Source organism: Juglans microcarpa x Juglans regia, chromosome 5D (genome assembly GCF_004785595.1).
Source record: "Juglans microcarpa x Juglans regia isolate MS1-56 chromosome 5D, Jm3101_v1.0, whole genome shotgun sequence".
Taxonomy (NCBI): Eukaryota; Viridiplantae; Streptophyta; class Magnoliopsida; order Fagales; family Juglandaceae; genus Juglans; species Juglans microcarpa x Juglans regia.
The window spans coordinates 29,785,174-29,805,968 of NC_054602.1; the positions used below are offsets into that span (position 1 = coordinate 29,785,174).

The 20,795-nt window shown below is 36.0% G+C and overlaps 2 protein-coding genes across 6 annotated transcripts; one reads left to right on the forward strand and one right to left on the reverse strand.

Annotated features, from left to right (window-relative positions):
* Positions 1-9,755: 9,755 nt before the first annotated feature.
* Positions 9,756-13,720, reverse strand: LOC121265952 (DNA ligase 1-like). Of its 2 annotated transcripts, XM_041169622.1 has the most exons (3): positions 13,566-13,720; positions 10,640-11,380; positions 9,756-10,495 (listed from the first exon to the last, which is right to left on the reverse strand). In XM_041169622.1, the coding sequence occupies exons 1-3, from the start codon at positions 13,684-13,686 to the stop codon at positions 9,897-9,899; spliced, it is 1,461 nt and encodes a 486-aa protein (XP_041025556.1). In that variant the 5' UTR covers positions 13,687-13,720; the 3' UTR covers positions 9,756-9,896. The 2 variants fall into 2 exon arrangements, with proteins under 2 accessions (XP_041025556.1, XP_041025555.1); XM_041169621.1 differs by having other exon boundaries at positions 9,756-11,380.
* Positions 13,721-16,417: 2,697 nt separating this feature from the next.
* On the forward strand, positions 16,418-20,106 carry LOC121265954. Of its 4 annotated transcripts, none has more exons than XM_041169630.1 (5): positions 16,418-16,729; positions 17,470-17,548; positions 17,633-17,720; positions 17,847-17,968; positions 19,469-20,106. In XM_041169630.1, exons 1-4 carry the CDS (start codon positions 16,490-16,492, stop codon positions 17,938-17,940), a joined length of 501 nt encoding a protein of 166 aa, XP_041025564.1. In that variant the 5' UTR covers positions 16,418-16,489; the 3' UTR covers positions 17,941-17,968; positions 19,469-20,106. The 4 variants fall into 4 exon arrangements, with proteins under 4 accessions (XP_041025564.1, XP_041025566.1, XP_041025563.1 ...); XM_041169632.1 differs by lacking the exon at positions 19,469-20,106 and adding an exon at positions 19,242-19,321; XM_041169629.1 differs by lacking the exon at positions 19,469-20,106 and adding an exon at positions 18,091-18,542.
* The last annotated feature ends 689 nt before the right edge of the window (positions 20,107-20,795 follow it).

Consider the following 20,795-nt stretch of genomic DNA (forward strand, 5'->3'; position numbering starts at 1 on the left):
ATTGATCGAGCCTTTACATTGCTTTATATACACCATCAAATAACAACCTATTCCATACAACGAGTGACACCTGTATATTACAAAATATTCTCTCAACATTGTGTATCTTCTAGATTATTTTGAGGTAGGATTGATTCACTGCCGGTGCATGCATTGTAATCGGTATGTCCTCCTTCTGATATGGCAGCTTGTGTTTGTGATGAATTCCTTTCTTTAACAGCCCCCCTCGATCCAAGCGGCACCGGCAATAAGGTGAGACTTGATCGAAGTAGTAAAAACCGAGAGGTGGAAAGAGGCTTGGTGAGAATATCAGCAATTTGATCCTTGGTGGAAACAAAGGCAACTTGAAGAGATTTTGCAGCGACTCGTTCTCTTACAAAGTGGTAATCCAACTCAACATGTTTGGTGCGCGAATGTAAAACAGGATTTACCGAGAGATAGGTGGCGCCCAAGTTGTCGCACCATAGAGTGGGTGAAGTAGACAAGTAAATACCAAGTTCCTTCAAGAGAGATTGGATCCATAAAATTTCATAGGCTGTATTTGCAACAGCTTTGTGTTCGGCTTCAGTAGTGGAACGAGCAATGGTGGGTTGCTTTTTGGAGCCCAAGACACAAGGTGAGATCCATAGTAGACACAAAACCCACCCGTGGACTTTCTATCATCCAGGCACCCAGCCCAGTCAGCATCAAAGAAGGCTGAAAGTGATGTGGATGATGAAACAGAAAAATGGAGACCAATTGTGGATGTCTGCTTAAGATAATGAAGGATGAGCTTGACAGCTTGCCAATGAAGAATTTTTGGACAACGCATATATTGACAAACTTTGTTAATCGCAAAAGAAAGATCTGGACGGGTAAAAGACAAGTATTGCAAACTACCAACGACACTACAATATAATTGAGGGTCTTCAAAAGTTGCCCCATCGAAGGCTGTCAGTTTGACCGAAGTGGACATTGGAGTTGAAACAGCTTTTGCATTATGCATGTTGGTTTTATGAAGCAAATCTGTGATGTATTTAGATTGACTCAGATAGAGGCCTTTGGAATTTCGGCTAACTTCAATACCCAAAAGATAATGAAGTTGGCCCAAATCTTTGACCGGAAATGAGGTGTCTAGAGCTGTAATGAAATCTGAAATGAGGGTCGAATTAGACCCGGTGACAATAATGTCATCCACATACACCAAAACAAACACAACATGAGATGATTTTATGAATATAAACAAGGAAGAGTCGGATTTGGACTTATAAAAACCAAGTGAAAATAATTTGGTGTTGAGTTTCGAAAGCCAGGCCCGAGGGGCCTGTTTAAGACCATAAATGGCCTTTTTTCAACTTGCAAATATAATGAGGAAAATCTGGATGCACAAAACCTGGGGGTTGACCCATGCAGAAATGCATTTTGTATGTCAAGTTGATGTAAGGGCCAGTGTGATGAAACGGCTATGGATATCAAAAGTCGTATAGTGACAGGTTTTACAACTGGGCAAAAAATTTCTGTGTAATCTATTCCCTCTTGTTTGTGGAACCATTTGGCAACAAGACGTGCTTTACGTCTCTCAATAGAACCATCTGCTTTTCTTTTTGTTTTCAGAATTCATTTTGGTCCGAGAATGTTGAACGAGGGAGAGAAGGGGACGAGGTCCCAAGTGTTATTTTTTAACAGAGCTTGAAACTCTGTATTCATGGCCTCTCTCCACTCCTGGTGTTTGGAGGCCTCAGTGTAAGAGGAAGGTTCCTCTGGTATGGATAGATGGTGATTTCTAGGGTTTGAAATAGTGAGTGAAGTTGAGTGCTTGGCTGGTGGCCAAGGAATAGTGCCATCAGTTCTATGGAGAGGACGATGAATGTTTACCTTGGAGCGTGTGAGCATAGGATGATTTCGGCTTGGATGAGCTGCAACATGAGACTGAGTTGATGTTGTTGATGCAGGTGATGGCTGGGGAGAATCTTCGGGATGTTGTGTGTCGTATGGTGAAGAAGCAGAAGGTGAGTTATTGAGCATTGGGGTACTTGAGTGATGGGCGGGTGATGATGGGTTGGACAAGGATGGGTTACCGTTGGGGTTTGGGTTGGATTGGAGAAATGGGTCTGTCGTGGGTAGTAGGTTGTGCCATTGTAAGTGGAGTCGATGTGATTTTCCTTCTGAGTTGACAGCAGGTGTTGCGTTAGGTGGTCTGGAATTAGCAAAAGGAAAGTGGGCCTCGTTAAAGTTCACATCTCGTGAGATGTATAAACGGCCTGTAGGAAGATGGAGACAGCGGTACCCCTTGTGGTCTGGGCTATAACCCATAAATACACATAATTTGAATCTAAAATCTATTTTATGTCTATTAAATGGGCGTAAGTTGGGCCAACAAACGGATCCGAAAATGCGAAAAAATTTGTAATCGGGTTTTTGATTGAAAAGAATTTGAAAAGGAGATTTATGTTTTAAGAGAGGAGTTGTCATGCGGTTAATTAGGAATACTGCCGTTTGAAAGGCATCAACCCAATAGTGAGATGGCATTGAAGCTTGAGCGAGGAGTGCAAGACCTGTCTCGACAATATGTCGATGACGACGTTCAACACTCTCATTTTGTGCGTGAGAGTATGGACAAGTAAGACGATGAACAATTCCACTTGCTTGAAATTTTTTTTTAAGTGGACGAAATTTGCCCCCACCATCAGTTTGAATAGCTTTGACATTTGTAGAGAAAAAATTACGTACATATCGTAAAAATGCCAAGAAAAATGTAGAGACATCAGATTTTGATTGTAGAGGAAATAACCAAATATATTTCGTGAAGTCATCTACAATCAATAAGTAAAACTGATACCCATTGGTGGATAAACTAGGTGAAGGTCCCCAAACATCTATAAAAAGTAATTCAAATGGTGTCTTAAAACAAGAAGGAGAAGTTAAGTGAGGTAAGGCATGCATTTTTGCTTGGGAACAAGCAGAACACACGCTGGACAGTTTGTTGGAATTAACAGGAAGTTAAAAATGGCGTACGGTGTATAAAGTAGTCCTATGTGAGGGATGTCCAAGTCGTATGTGCCAAATATGAGGGCTAGTTCTTTCACCAACACAAGCTAGAGGCTGAATTGTGAAGGGAGGAGTAGCCGTTACATCCTTTGGCATGACATACAAACCATCTCTAACGGTTCCTTGAAGTAGAAGCTCCCGGGTGTGTAAATTCTTCACAAAAAAATAATCAGAGTGAAACTCAAAGATTACAGAGTTGTCTAAGCAAAACTGACAAACTGAAATCAAATTTTTAGTAATGGAGGGAACATGTAAGAGTTGAGTGAGAAAAAATTTGCCAGTTGAAAAGTAGAGGTTGGCTGAACCAGCATGTTGAATGAGTAAAGTCGAACCATCTCCCACACTGATTTGGTCGGGCCCTTGATATGATATTGAGTCCAGGTTCAGGTTGTTGAAGTCTGAGGTGAAGTGGTTGGTAGTTGCAGAATCTGGAAACCAAGAACTGTGAGGTGGAGAGGGTGGGACTATGGTGGTGGTGTGGGCTGAAATAGAGGAGGGGGTGGGGCTTGATAAGATTGGTTGAACCTGTAGTAACAGGTGATGGCTGTGTGGCCATATTTTTGGCAGACTTGACAAAGGGGTCGATGGTCCATGCAGTTTGAGAAATAGTTTTGTGGACCTCGACTACGGCCACACCTATTTGAGCGACCCCCTCGACCACGTTTGTAACTTGGACCAGAAAATGGTGGTTTAGTTGTTGTGAGATTTGCTGCTATCGGGTTACTAGAGAGCAGAGTATTGGTTTGATGAGCGAGCCTTGACTCATGGTTCAACAAAAAGCTATAAAGCTGTTGGGGGGGAGGGGGGTGAGGGGCTCTGGTCGGGTGGTAAGAGTGGTGACCAGTGAGTCATAGTCACTGCCAAGGCCAGCCAACAGATATATTGAAAACTCAGAAGGAGAAAGAACCTTCCCTGCAACTCCAAGTGAAGCACTGAGCGCCTTCACCTTATGGAAATATTCTGTAATGGACTCTGCTCCTTTCTTCAAAGTCGCTAGTTGATATTGAGTGTGCATCACATGCGCAGAAGACTGAGCAGCAAATAACTCCTGCAGTGTGTGCCACACTTCCCGTGCAGTTGTGCATTCCAAAACCTGCGCCAAAACATGATCAGATAAAGAGGAATTTAGAGCCGAAATCACCAGTTGGTCAAGAAGCAGCCATTTCGTATAAGCTGGATTCGGCTTGTTATCAATGGTAGGTGCTGGTTTAGATGAAGTTCCATCCACATGGCTATAGAGTTGATTTCCTTTTAGAAAAGGAACCATTTGAGATTTCCATAGAAGATAGTTCTCAATGGAAAGTTTGATAGTGATGAAATGATTTGCTGAGTTGAGCATATTGGTATTGACGGTGGAGAGAGTTTGAGAATTTTCAGATCCAGAGGAAGTCATTTCTGCTGGGGAATGAAAAGAGAGAGGAAAAAAAAATTCTATTTGTTTGCATGTAGGACGTGGGTCACTGTCCGGCTCTCGATACCATGATGAAACAAGGAAAAAGTGATATGCACAGAATGTGCTTGGCAGAATGCCTCAACAGAAAGAACACTTTATTTGTATTCTGAGTGTTAATTGATCAAGCCTTTACATAGCTTTATATACACCATCAAATAACAACCTATTCCATACAATGAGTGACACCTGTATATTACAAAATATTCTCTCAACATTGTGTATCTTCTAGATTATTCTGAGGTAGGATTGATTCACTGCTGGTGCATGCATTGTAATCGGTATGTCCTCCTTCTGATATGGCAGCTTGTGTTTGTGATGAATTCCTTTCTTTAACAGTGCACGGGATCGGAGTTTACTTTGTAAGGGTGGATCCGAAGGGCACTGTCTTGGAGAAGTTTCCGGACATCAGGTAATAGATATTTGGATGATTATCAATTCAGTTAGATGCCACAACTTATTTTAATTACTTTACATATATTATTGATCTGTCAACCGGCTTTGTCATGCTAATGAGTAGAAAACTGACCTCTCAAGCTAATTGTTTCCGCAGTATGAGAAGAATAATCCAGACTCCCTTCGGGGGATTTGCATCTCTTAGCTCGCTAGTTTCCCACTGGCCAGTTGATTTTTGTCTTGTTCCCAAACAGGCAAGGCCGGTAGCCTAAGATACCTTCACAAACTCCCATGTCCCCCACATTGTCCTCATATATTATTCTGGACTCTTGCCTACCATAATCATGGCATCCTCCTCTCCTATCTTAGCATCCCAAGAATTATAATCCCAAACAGACTAGCTTTTTGTGTCTTCTTTAAAACAGATGTAATTTTCATGCTGTTCTTCACCATGAAAGAAATCCAAATCTTTCCAAGACTAATGTCTAGAGCATCATCACCAGGAGAGAAGAAATTAACACGCTGACATCACTAAGTAATAAGCCTCTTCGTTCCATTCTCACAAGCCTGCTCTTCTGTCCCACTTCCATACATTAAAGACAAGAAACTAAGGAAAATTTCATCTTCGGAAGGAAAATGGGGTTCTAAAACAGGACAAGGACAGAGACCTTATTCATTATTGCCAACAATATTAGAAATGTCGCCAAGCAGAGTACGAAGATAGTCGGCCAGTTCTGGCTCATACAGATCATAACTAGTGTTTGTCATTGCAAACTTATATACGTTCTCACTTTCTTCAAACTCAATCGTATGCTCCGTCTCTTTGCAACTTGCGGCATTCCCTACATTGAAATATGTTCCTGATAATTAAAAGAGTTATGGAGTTGGAAAGAGCAAAGTGAAGGCTGATGATTCTAGGCTTCTAGCACTACCCATTTGTCGACGAGAGATTCCATTCCCATCTCGGAATTCTCTTACAAATGACCCTTAATTCAGTCACCTACCTAGAGAGCCTTGTTGAATCGAATCGAATCGTAGAAAAGCATCAGACAAGATATGCATCAGAAAGATGGTTGCCGGAGCATCAAATGCAATCTCATTCAAAATGAAAAGTCTTCTTTCAAAAAGTCTATGTGCAGTCACTCTTCCCTATTGTATCACTTTTTTTAATATAAAATAATTACATTAATTAATTATATTAATAGAGTGCACAAACAGCAAAGTGACTCTATATAATAAAACTCATTTCTTTAGTAGGGTTACTGAGAAGAAAGAAGATATGATATTTGCAATCATAGATTAGCAAGCATTGCGCACTCTTTTTGAAAAAAAAAATAGCAAATATGACATCCATATGAAAAATTAATTTTTTTTTAATAATAGACCTTTTTTTTTATAAAAAAAATATATGTAAAAAAAAATATATTATCTACATAATATATGACTGTATCTAGCATTATGCGATTTGATACAATTTAATTACAAAGTGTGATGCTGCGGTTGGTTGCCGTTGCAAATTGAGTGACGTTGCACTTTGTTGTAGTTGACTAGTTAACGAAGAAACTCAAAACATTGGTATTGGTTTCATCAAAATTATCTCTAAAATTTGATGAGAAGCACATGATTTTTATAAATGCAAAACCTCTCTAGCCATAATCTCCCATTGAATTAGCCATTGAATTCATCAAAATAATAATATAATATTATTTTTTTAATAAAAATATTTTTATTTTTTTCATATTTTACAATTACACTAATCATATGTTAATTAATAATTTAATTTAATTCTTACATTATTATTACAAGGCGGTTGGAGATTAAACGTGAATAAAAAAAGACATTTGGAGATTAAAAATGAATAAAAAATAGATTTAATGATGAATAATAGACCTTCAAATTTAAAGAAACTTATCTATTTACTGTAATTCAAAACTTTACACTTATTTCTTTGGCTAATCAAATGCAGCTTTATTTTAATAAAATTCATCATATTTTATATTTGATTAGACTTTTGATGAAGCTAATGTTAATGCTCTCACTGACAAAGGGATAGCTGCATCGGTAGTATAAGTACTAAGTACACCCACTTGGGGATATATCGGCACAAGACGGTGCTACATCTAAAGGTTATCGAATGGGTACTGAGAGTATTAATTTTTTTTAAAATTATTTGTGTTAGTATTTAAAAAAAATACACACAAATGTTTTAAGGAAAAAAAAAAAAAAAAAACTGATCAATACACTTTGTCGGTATGATCATTGCTACGTTTTGTTGGTACCAATAATTGGTGGAGTATCATTTTCTTTTGACTGATGCCCCAAGCTCAAGGATGATGAGTGGGGAAAATGCTAATTTGTTTTTTGGATTTGACTATTCGTGTATTTTATTTATTTATTTTAAATGTTTAAAAAAGTGTCCACTAATAAATTTGTGTATTTTTATTTTTTTAAGAATATTTAAAAATGAGAAGTATGGTAGAAGTAAGAGCTGGGCAGCATAGGAGGACTCGAGTGGTGTTGCGTATGTCTACAAAGGGCACGCGGTGGCATGGAGACATGTGAAGCCTACACGTGGGTGGCAGTGTGTGGCTGCTAACCTGTTATGTTTTGGTTTAATTTTTTTAAAAAAACATATATATTAAATCAGATTTAAAAATTAGTTTTTAATTATAAAATCATTTTTATTATTTTGTATCAACGGTGATGGAAGTAAAAATGGACATAATTGCTATTCATACCACAGGTGTGAGGGGGTTACAAACGAGCAATATGCTTTAGTTTTAACTATGACGATTTGTTACTCATGAAGTAGTTAATTTTAGGGCTAAAAAACTCATATCTTCCAGCTAATTAATTACTGATTGAATAATATAGACGCAGATGCTGCATCCATCGCAAGACTACTTCGAATAAAATCTAGAGGTTCATTCCACCACTGTAAAGTGTCATCCACAAATTGTGTTTGTCGAGCTTGAAGGTGTGCAACCTCATTGCCATGTCTACCAACATGCAAAATCTCAAAAGAATTAAAACTGGACAGCACCCTCTTCACCTCATTGATTAAGACATTGCACCTGTTCAGATCCTCCCCCTGAGCATATAGCCTCCATAACAGCGAGTCCCCCTCTATAAGCAAGTGAGAGATACCCATATGCAATCCCCTTAGAGCAGCAAGCGTTTCTATATCTTCCACCTCATGAATATCCAACTCCCTTCTAGACATTGCTATAACCATAAGAGAGATATTTATGATGTACAAAACAAAAGCCACATAGACCTTAATTCAAAATTGGAAGAACTTTTTTTTAAATTAACAGTTAAATCATGTTTATAATATGACAACATGAGTAAATATACTAAACTTATAAATTATAATGATATAATCCTAAATACTTTACCTTAGAATTATAATATTATAATATCGTATATCATATAGGTAATGGTATATGAACATATGGTATGATAGAGGTGCATGGCTTTGGAACATCTCTTTTTGCACAACTATTCATTATAGTTATAAATATATATTGTCGTATAATTTCTATTAACAATTAACTTTGTAACGAGCTTGGCCATGCGAATGGAAGAGGCAGCTGAGATATGGCCGTGCGTATGGAAGAGGGAACTTAAGATAGGGTTTCTGGAAGTGGTGTACTTGTGTTCTGAAGTGGGTACTTGCTGCGTGGACTGAGTTAGGCTTGAGACATGGGAAATAAGATATATGCATCTACATATACCATTGTTGTATTTTTAAGTAGTGCTAAAATTTTGTTCGAGCTCTTTTACAAGTATTAAATTGTTACGAAGCTTCATCTGGTCAACTTGTAAATAAGATGTGTGAACTTGTCTAAAAAGCTTAAGCTAATAGAAGAGGTAGATTTTATATCTTAACACTCTCCTCATATGTGAGCTAGATTCTCCCTCAATGGATGGTCCAATACATAAAATATTTAATTAAATTGGGTAGAGTATAAAGTCAGGGTTCGAACTCATGATCTTTGCTCTGATACTATATGAAATCACCACTTGTCCCAAAAGTTTAAATTGATAGGAATACGTAAATTTTATTATTTATTTTATATCTTAACAAGATGAGATCTACCATTTTTCCCCCATCGAGCATTGGTAGTAAGATCATTGTCTTAGGATTTCAAGTTAGTACTTACTTTGGAGTGCAATTCATATTGGAAGGCTCACTACTGCTATTGTGGAACCTTCAATTTAAAAAAATAAAATAAAGAAGAACCTTGCAACATGGAAGTCTAGATTGCTGTCAAATGGGGGAAGACTTGTCTTAATTAAATCTTTCTTGTCAAGCAGGGTTCTCATATGTTATCAATCTTGTATATCCCTTCCAAAGTTCTGGTTTTAATCAGGAAGCTTTTTTCATGTTTCTTTTGGGGAGATGAAGGTAGTAAGGTGAAGAAAAAGTGGGTGGATTGGGAAAAGGTTTGTAAATCTATCGAGGAAGGTGATTTGGGGATGAACAGTTTTGCATGGATTTGGCCATAATTTAGGCTAACAAGGTTTAGATGTCCTTGTTTCCTTTCTGATATTTTGATTACAAAGGTAGAAGATAACCCATATGTAGGCATCGAAAAACTTTGAAGAAGCTGTATGTCATTGAAGTTTGATTCAAGCTTCCTGGCAAAGGTGTTCGATCCGAGAACCCCATTTTGGGTTTTTTGGTTGGTTAGAAATTAAAATGGCAATGTCGGAAGAGAACCGTTAAGAACCTTTCCTAGCTTCTCTAGTGCTGCAGTGCTCTTTGCTAAATGACACCAGGGAATCTAAAGAGAGCAGGAAATAAGTTCAATGCATGAAAAATAAATCAATATTTAAAGACTGCTAATTAAAAAAAAAATCTATATTTAAGGACATATTTAGTTGCCACAAGAAGTAGAAAAACAAGCAAAAGATTTATGCCTCAAGTAGTATATTACATGATATGAACAGCGCAGCAATTTGATACATACACTGCTACGCTGAACTGGTAGGAACCTTATCCATATCTATTGCCCTCTCAGCCCTGCTTACTCTCATGTTCGGCTTGTTCAAGTTCTCTTATCTGCCTCATGATCTCTACCTTCTCCTCAAGATAGGCTTCTATTTTACCATTGATCTTTTCCAACTTCTGCTTTAGCTTGCCAAGAGGCTTGCTTTTATCCTTCCCGTCAAGTTTTCTTTTCTTCTCACATTTTTCCTTCTTTTCACTTTTCTCCTCTTTACCTACCTTCACCTTCTCCATTTGATCACCTTCCTCTCCTTTCCCCTCTGATTCTTTGACGTTTTCTTTAATTTCAATTTCCCTGGATGTAACTTCAGGCTGACACTTGCCCTCATCTACAGCACCCTTGTGTTTCCTCTCTTTCTCCTTCTTGTCTTTCTTTTCTTTCTTCTTCTTCCCTTCATCATCATCTTCATCTTCATCTGCTTCATCCTTGTGGTGCTTCTCTTTCTCCTTCTTCTCCTTCTTCTTCTCTCCTTTCTCCTTGTCATCATCATCTTTTTCTGTATCCTTCTCTCTATCAATTTCATCTTTGGATTTTCCATCTAGGTCCCCTTTGTTTTTTGCCTTTTTCTCTCTTCCCTTCGTATCTTTTTCATCTTTCTTCGTTTCACCTTTCTCCTTGTGTTCACCATCTTTATGCTTCTTCTCCTGCTCCACCTTCTCCTCAAGCCTCTGATCCCCCACTTTCCCAGCAGGTTTATCATCTTCCTTGACACTCAATTTTTTATCCTTTCCTTCCTTGATCTTCTTTTCACCTTTCTCCTTGTGTTCACCATCTTTATGCTTCTTCTCCTGCTCCACCTTCTCCTCAAGCCTCTGATCCCCCACTTTACCAGTAGGTTTATCATCTTCCTTGACACTCAATTTTTTATCCTTTCCTTCCTTGATCTTCTTTTCCTCTTGCTTCAGGTCATCATCTTGGTGCTTCTCCTTTTTATTTTTCTTTTTATCTGTTTTTCCCCTTTCTCTGTCATCTTCCTTATCCCCCGAGTCCCCATCATTTTCCCCCTTCTCTTCTTTTTCTTTGTCTTTCTTTTTTTTTTTCTCTTTTTTCTTCTCTTCTCCAGCTTCATCATCTTTGTTGGTCCTATAATCTTTCTCCCCCTTCTTTCCCTTTTTCTTTTCTTCCTCATCTTTCTCTTTGTGTGTCTGCTCTCCATCTTCATCCTTTTTCTTCTCGTACTTCTTTACCTTCTGATTTGACTCTCTTTCCTTTTTGTCTTTCTCCTTTTTCTTAGTTTTCTCTTCATCTTCCTCTTTATGTTTCTCGTGTTTTGGCTTTTCTTTCTTGACTGATTTGGTCTTCAATTCATGTTCCATCTCAGTCTTCTCATCCACCACATCATTTGGTTCCATATTCTTGGTCTTCTCTTTGACATGAAATTCTTCCTTTCTGATCCTTTCTTCACCATCTACAATGAGTTCAGATTTGCCTTCCATCTCCAAAATTTTTCCCAAAAGTTGAAAGATAACTTTTTCACTTGACCTCAAATACCCTAAAACAAATGCAGGGAACCAATAAGCAAGTTTTTATAAATGAAATAACACCAATATAAAGTGAAAAAAAAAAATCGATGTCAGATCTTGATGTGATGTTTCAAACAGAAAAAAGGTAACAATTACAACCTGAGCAAGAAATAAGCTCACGTAATTGAAATCTATTCATCTCCCACTCATTTTAAACATTTTGGAACGTGCTAAAATATAAACCAGTTCACCACATACCACGATAAGAAAAGTACATTACATAGATGCAGGCCCAATTGCGCACGAACACTGACAAGATCATCCCACTTCCACCCCAACATCACTCCAACAATTGCCATGCGCAGCATGACAAACAGCACTCATCACTATCTACAGTCACCACTGCCAAACTCACCACCTCTTGACACCACTACCACACCCATCACCTCATCATACTCTCCATAAGATTGCCTTATCTGATGCACCTCCTCCAGTTCATTGAAACTCAAAACCTTATCCAAATAAATATATATCTATATTGTTTTTAATCACCTCACAGTATTAGAAAATCTTAAATATGAATCTTCATTGCAAAAATTAAGAAACAAAATCCCGAATTTGAGAGCAAAATAATGGACATGTAACCAAACACCACCTACCAAATTTTGCTTTAAGAAAAAATGATTTTTTTTTCACAATGTGGGGGGAAAATGATATTTTTCTGATAGTCCTCTCAAGTCCCACAGGTTAGCCTAAAAATATACCAGGGAGAAAGAACCAAAACTACATTGCTGACAACATTGAGTAGTGGTCAGAATGATATACAACAAGAGGAGATCTATACCTCCACCTTGGAGCATTAAATTTGATCTTTTTAGAAGAACAAGACCATTCAGAGGAACATTCCTCCATGATTAACCGACTGAACCTTCATTTTTCAGCATGAATAGATCTATATTTTTATCACACACGTAAATGTAATATATGGACCATTACTAGGAAGTGACCAACTTTCACAACCGTTGTGTTTGGAATGGTATATATCAGCATCACGAACTGTGATAATGTAAATTTGTTTATCCTAAAAATCTGATCGTCTCATCTCTTGTGCTATTTAGGAACCGAATTGTATGATGTGAAAAGAAAACAGTTTTCAAGTCTCAGTGCACAAATATTCAAACAACTACTTAAGCTCAGCAATTTATTCTTCTGTCTATTTAGAATTATAACTATCAGAAAGCAAATGTTTCACAAGGATCCGAATGTTCTAAAAACATAGAGGAGAAATCACGTTATCTCAAATGCCATATCATTTAGGAACTGCATTTTATTATATGGAATGAAAACAGCTTGCACTTGCAAGCATCAACAAATAGTCAGGCAATAAGTCAGACTTAAGTTTATACTCCCTCTAGTTCCAAACACACACAACCCACATAAGAGCATTGTTGGAAGATTGTCATGCTTACGTATTTCACTACAGTATCCGTTATTTGCAAACTTACATCTATAATCGGATAGAGAACAACTAACGTAAATATAACAGGATTACACATTTTGTCGTTGGAATTTAGATTCATCAAATTTTAATGGATGTTGCATACTTTGGAGCCCTTGAATTTCTAACCAAGGAAATCCTTTTCGATCCCATTGATCACCTTGTAAGCATATGTACCAATTTATCCCCTTTTTCCCCAAAAGAATTAAGAAAGCCCTTTTCTGGGTTCCAAAATATTGACAGTTCTAAGCTAATTTTCATCATATTTGTATGCTTCTATATTTTTTGGTATTCAAGGTTTTAATAAGAGCAAAGGTTTGGATCTGATTAGTTATAAAAAAAAATAAATAAATACTTTCCATGAAAAAGAACAGATGGAAAAGAAATCAGTTGTGCAGATAATACATGTAGAAATGAACATTACCGTCGAAACCCAGAAAGTGAATAATTGGGAAAATAGGGAAACTAATAAAATCCTTGGGGGATAAAATTCTCACAACAAATCAATCCAAAAACAGAGTCCGAACTAAAAAGGAGGAAGAAGAAGAAAAGCCAACTAGGTTTCTTGGCAACGAAATTCCCAGCTCATAGTTCAGATTTGTCACAATATATAACTACACATAAAGAGCGATCTTGGAAACAAGTAATGGAATAATGTATCAATATTAAAATTACATTAAAAAAAAAAAAAAGGAAAGTGGAACAGAATACGGTACCGGAATCGAATGCTCTGAATAGAAGTTGTAACTTTTGCTCAAAGAAGGGACTGCTGGGGAGAGCTCTGGATCTTGTAGATGTCGGGACTCGAGAAAGACTAGAATGTTTGAGAATGTGCATCCGTAGGCGTTCAATTTATACACTTTCGAGCATGAGCGTGTCACTGCCTCATGCGCTAACAGCCTGTGACTCAACACACGTAAATAACTTCATTGAACACTGCTATCACACGGTGTCGACTCTTTTAAATCTCGTTTGAATTTGTAAATGAGTTGAGATAGTTAAGATGGATTATAAATAGTAATAAGATGAGTTATGAATAATAGTAAAATTTATGAATTAAAGTTAATAAATAATAATGAAATGAGTTGAGATGAATTAAAATGAATTGAGATGACTTGTGAATACAAACTAGACCTTGAGCAGTGGATAAAGGTTAACCTCGTATCTCGATTATTACATAGGATCCGTTTTGCCAGTGAAAGTTTTTGATCATTTCATTTCATTTATTTTATTATTATAATTTTTTTAAATTTTTATATAAAATATAATTAACAATTTAATTTTTTTAAATTTCAAAATAATAATATTATTAAAAATAATATTCTAATAATATTTTATTTAACTTTTAACTTTTATCTTAACTCATTTTATTTCATCTCAACTTATTATCTAAACAGCATTTTATTAATATATATATATATATATATATATATATATAAATTAGTATTCAAATCTCCTAAATTTGTTTTTTGTTCAAACTAATACTTAACTCACATAAGGTTTAAAAAGTTTGGATCACGTTAGTTTGGAGAGTGAGATGAGATAAAAAAATTTGTAAATAATAATAAGATAATTTGTGAATAATAGTAAAATAATTTGAATTGAGTATTTTTTGAATTTTAAGAAATGAGAAAAAGAAAAAATTGAATAAAAAATATTATAAAGTTAAAATATCATTAAAATATTATTTTATAATATTATTTTTATTTTAGTATTTGAAAAATTTGAATTATTTTTTATTTTTTGTTTGAAAGTTTAAAAAAATTATAATGATTAACTTAAAAATTATGTACTCAAATTATGTTTAAGAATTAGATGAGATAAGAATTTTAAAATGAGATATATTTCTAAACAAGTCTGCAATGTCATAACCTGTTATAAGAGGACATATGTCATATCCACTTCACAGTTTTTTTTAAAAAAAATTCTATCTAAATCATTTTAGCTCATTTTTTTCAAAAATATTATCATTATTAAAAAATAATTTTTTCATGTAAATCTTAAATTTAATAATTTTTTTTAAAAGAGTTCGCAAAATTTAGATACTTAAGACTGCAAATATCATTTTTTTAAAACTTGTTTATAAATTACTCTATTTTTGGTTTTTAAAATAATGCTATTATTTTTGTTTTCTAATTTTATTATTTGTTTTGTTTTTGAATTATTTTTTTCATATTTAAACTATTTTACTTTTTTTTATGCTTGTGTGGACTGCTAGCTATGCATTGTTTTGAAATATTAAAAAAAAAAAATTGATTTATAAAAAAATTGAAAAAACTGCACGAAACCTCTCCCATCTGAAATTCGTCCTTCTGAAACCCCTCCCATCTGAAATTCAAAACCAGAAGAAGTCCCTACCGAGATTCGTTCTCCATCTTTGGAAACCACCTTCTAAATCTCAAATCAGAAACAAATTCTGTCCAAGCAAATCTTATTAGCTGCCACGGAACTCTCTCTAAATTCAAAACCCTTTCTAAATCCCAACTGTCACCAACCAAAGTGAAAAGGTCTGGTTGCAGAGCAGAGAGCCGGGTCTAATAATTCCATCATAAAGCTTCAAGGAATATGTTAACAATCATATCGATATATAGCAGAAATGAACAAGCGACCGAGAGCCCAATAAACCTAGAAAAATAGACCCACAATCTTGCCGTGAAGCTTCACCAGAAAAATAGACCCTTCTTCTTCCTCCACATTCTCAGTCGAAAGCCCCCATGGAGATGGAATTGCAAATAAGACAAATAACTCAGAGCATGAATTCAATGATACGTTGATTAGGTGAAATGTGTGACGTAATATCATTTTCAGGTGCATTTTCTTAAATTCTATTTTTAAGATTAACATACTTCAATGTTGATTGTTGAACATGAATTTTGATACGTTTCAATTTATTATTATAATTTTTTTAAATTTTAATATAAAGTATAATAAATAATTCAATTTTTTTAAATTTTAAAATAATAATAATATTAAAAAATAATAATCTAACAATATTTTATCATCTCAACTCAACTCAATTTAACATCCAAACGCAGCCTAAAACTTAAGAGTGAGATAGACGAATAAAGTAATATTACAACGTTAAACATCTCTCAAACAAATTCTTGATATTTGTCCTTTCAAGAAAATTCAATAAAAATAAATAATTTGTATAAGTTTTAAATAGGTAAATTTCGCAGAGTTCCTTTATAAAAATATAGACTCCACTTCAAATGGTATAAAAATATTTTTTATTTTTTTTGTGAGTCCACTTTTTATAAAAATATCAATATAAAATCTGTCTATTTAAAACTTGTAATTAGCGTTACTCTTTAATAAATACTTTGAAACAATATATGTGCCACTGTTCTATTGTAAATTTTCAAGTTCGGACAAAAATTCTCTAAATTCTTGATTATTTGTTTTGATACCAATAAGAAGAAAGGATAAATTTGAAGGAAGAAATTATTATAGATAAATGATATTTATAGTTATAAAATTCATTTAAAAAAAAAAAGAGATTTTTTAATAAAATATATTTTTAAAAAAAATAAAAAAAAAAACAAATTATTTGACACTTACGGACATAAATAAATGTACGGTAACCCGAACGATATTTAAGGAACACCAATCTCTGTTCAATCCTCACCCAAAGGCCAAAATGTTGCAGGCTATGGGACTGTCCTCTTTCAGCACCGTTTGTTCAGTGTCACGCGGATTAAAGCTGAGAGCAAAGAAGAAACCTGAGTCAAAGCGAAGCCCGAGCAGTGTCGGCTTCAGCAGCCGGAGGAACGAGCCGTTGTGGCGGTGCGTTGAGGGCTGTGGTGCCTGCTGCAAGTTGGAAAAGGGTCCCTCCTTTGTCACCCCTGAAGAAATCTTCAGCGACCCGGGCGACATTGAGGTTGGTTTTGATTCTAAGACCTTCTGCTCATAATATATTTGTGAAAATGAACATGTAGAGTTCGATATTCATTAATTCGGGAGTAATTCTATGACCATGAATGTAATTTTGCTTGCGTTAGAATACTGTAGCATCTTTTGTTCACCAGTAATTTAGACATTATGAGTAGGGGTCTCCAGAATGGTTGGTTGGTGATATATGCTCACAAGTACTTTTGAACTAGAGTGTTTGGACCACATTCTGTCAATCATATTAAGACCCTTATTTTCACTTCTAATTACAGTGTCTGATTTCATGATATTACCGAAAAGTCTTATTGGTCGAGCATGACCAAATAGTAAAACAGGCAGACTCTGGTACAGTGTTGAACTGTTGGTTTAACAGGTTCTCCATAACTTAAGCCATCCAGAAAGCGGGGTGAGGGATCAATAATCTATTTCGATCTCACTCACTAATAGCCGAGAAAAAAAAGAACTCACAGTCTATTACATTCAGCCAAATCTATACGTATTTTATTTTGACACGAGATGTGTAACAGCATAAGTGCAATGCAATGGGGGCACTAAGCATATTGGAATCACAGGTTAATGTGATCATTATAGTGCAAGTAGGCTGGACATTGTTTCCAGTCAAGAGTAAGAAGTATAGTTTATGGATCCTCTGATTGTTTTATCTTTTGCATTTGGTTCTGAATTAATGGGTTTATTTTGTCTTTGGCATTAATGTATTATACATATCAGCTCTACAGAAGCTTAACAGGTCCAGATGGATGGTGTATACACTTTGACAAAGGCACGCGAACATGCTCCATTTACAACGGTGAAGATCTAGGTGGTCAAAACCTTCTTCAGTATCTATCTTTGAACATTTCTGAACGTTTGTTTGTTATTTTTTCTTTGGCAGATCGTCCTTACTTTTGTCGTGTAGAGCCGGATGTATTTGAATCATTATATGGTGTTAGCAAGAAGAAGTTTAACAAAGAAGCCTGCAGGTTTATTAATTATCTCTTTCCCATCAATTAAGCATTGTGGAAAAGTATTTCTCTATCCTAGTGTCGTGAACCTCCGCTGTTTGTCTTGCATCATGTGAAAGCCTGCCTCACTTGTTTTGGTTGCAGTTTCTGTAGGGACACCATCAAGGAAATTTATGGTTCCAATTCGAAGGAGTTTGATAACTTTAATCGTTCAATAAGGAGCTCTGGTTTTAGTTAGATGGCACTTCCTGCTCAAAATGCTAAAGGTAACTCTCCCTTCCTATTTATTTTCCTTTCTCTAGATTTATTAAATCAACAGAATAGGGAGTTTGAGTACCATATAATAGGGACTTTTTATCACCAAATATGTCAATATACTTTCTTATAGAAGGGGATGAGTATTCTGGTCTACTAAGATGAGAGGTGTTGCAAGACGCTGCTAAGGGAGAGCAAGAAACAAAATCAAATGATTGTTTTTTAATCGGCGTCCCAGAAAAGGAAATGAAGAAGGCTTCAAATTCTCGTAGCATAGAAGCCAATCGCTTGGCGGCATGGTGTTGCTGGTATATAGCTTTTGACGAGAAAGAAAACCTAAATTCAACTTTCAGAAGTGTCTTATCATCTTTGCTTACTCATTGAACGCTTTACCGGCAATATTCATATAATATCCAAGAAACTTCTCAAATACCAGAATTTAGCTAACTAGATTGCTCAGAGACTGAGGTGAAATTATATTCTCCTCAATTGTTTGTATAGCACTTCAGTACAGTGTTGCTGCTTGTTTTGACAGTTTCCAGTATTCTTTCTGTGATTCAATGAAGGTCATCAGTATAAATTGAACACATGTTAAAAAGAAAAATTCTTCTCATCAGCCACTATTCACCACTCCACACCCTATAAAAAACACCCACACACCCTATGAAAAGCACCCCTATACCCTATGAAAAACACTCCCACACTCTATGAAAAAGCTATAGATGTGGGATGTCTACAGTGGCTGATCTGTAGAATTACTCATGTTCATCCGTAGAGTACATTTAAACCTTGAGGATGGGACAAGGCTCTTCATATTCATTGAGATTCTGATTGTATAGGCTTTCTTTCTTGTTTCTCTGTTGATGGATTCTTCAGGATGTCTCAGTTCATATTAGGGTGGCAATTACTTGTTGGAAGCAATCTGATTTTTGTTTTCATAATTGATCCTCTCCATTGGTTAATTTTGTTTTTGATTTGGCTGGTAAATTGTCAAGCCGATCTTGAGCTTGTAATTTCCTTTGTTTGAGATCAATTCAAGAACAAAACTTTTCAATTGAAGTGCATGATCTATTTGTGTGGCCCGTTTTGGAATGGCAAAGCGGGTATTGCCTAGATAGCAAGGTAGCTTCAGAACCCTTCTTATGGGTAAATATTCAATTGGACTTTAGTTGGCACATGTGTGTTTTTTCACCTGAGCAGCCACCATTAGTTTTCTTTTTTTTCTTAAGCAAGATTCATTGATAGAGGAAAGAGATTGTATGATATATTACTGATATGATGCAGGTGGATTCTTTCCAACATGAAAAGTCAATGAGAAGGGGGTATTTTTATTTTTATTTTATTTATTTGGGGGGGGGGGGGGGGGGGGGGGGGGGGGGGGGGGGGGGGGGGGGGGGGGGGGGACTTCTCATGTGTACATTGTGTCTACTTGAGCTCTGCCTTCTTTTCTTATTTATAAAACTTCTTGATTACCTATAAAAAAAAATGATTACGGGAATGCTGCCGTACAGGTTATGGAAGTTGCCTGTTGTACAATTTGATACGAACATTGGTTCTGAGATCGATGAACTTTTTTTGGATTCTCCATTAGTTGAAGTGTCCAAGGTAGAGGATCTGATGATGGTGATAATGGTATGCATGGTTTATACTCCAATCAATAGAGGGATGGTTGGTTTACTGCAGTTGTTATTACTTGTGAGTCTCTTTTGATTATGAGTTGTGTAAGGTTTCATGTGGTTCCTTCTTCAATGGCTATCTTTGCTGTTGTTGCCTCACCGAAGTTTAGGCTTAAGCTGTTCACAGAGCTGCCTGATCTATAAAATGCAACTGTAGTGTTGCTTGTAATTGTAACTGCAACATCATAAGAAACTGAGTAGAAAACCCTTGGAGGGGATTTACAGATAGGCTGATTGTTTAATTGTTTCAACTCCCAAGAGTGACAAAGGTCTCCATGTCATCTCTGGAAAGTGGCTACAAAAGTGTGTAGAGACGAGGGGTTAGTGTTTGTGTACCACTTTTTGTTTTGTTTTTGTGTGTACCACCTGATTTCTCAAGAACCATATACACTCTTTAGCTAAGAAGGCAAAAATTCTGAAAGTGATGACAGTCATCTTTTCCGATATTAATATAGAAGCAAGTTCCAAGATGATTTTCATCCAATTGAAGATTGAATGTCTGGCAAATACTGAAATGCAGATAGGCCATGGAGACTGTCTCCAGAGTATGCAGATGAAAGGGCACTCGAGGAAAAGGTGCTCAAGTGTCTCTTCCTCCATTTGGCATTTGAGGCTCATGATGTCTTCTTCTGACATGAGGATATATTGTGAAGGGATTTACTATGGTATGGTAGAAGAGGATAGAGCTAAGTTTTCCATGTTCTCGGGGAGGCCTTTGAAAGTAGAGGGGGTGGGTGGGATGCTGAGGGAGTGGGGTTTTCATGATTTCAATCAAACGATCTTGGTTGAACAAAGCATGAAGTAGGATGTCATTCCATCTCCTTGGTTGTTCAAGGATCAAATATGCTGCCTTGGCTGTATAAATAGATTGGACGGAGTTATTGGAAGATATTGCCTTGAATTGTGGGAGTATCGTGATCATAGGATGTCATTTATTACAAAGACTTGATTGGAACAGAAGCTATAGTCGGACAAGTATTTAGAAGATAGAACATCCTTACAAAGACCAGCTTTTCCAATACTGAGCTGTCATCCTAGTGTGGAGATGATTGCCTTGTTGAAAGGGGAAAACAACCTTAAGTCCTCGTTTGGATGTTGAAATGAGATAAGACATCTTTGAATAGAAGTAAAATGGTTTGAACTATAATGTTTTATGAAATTT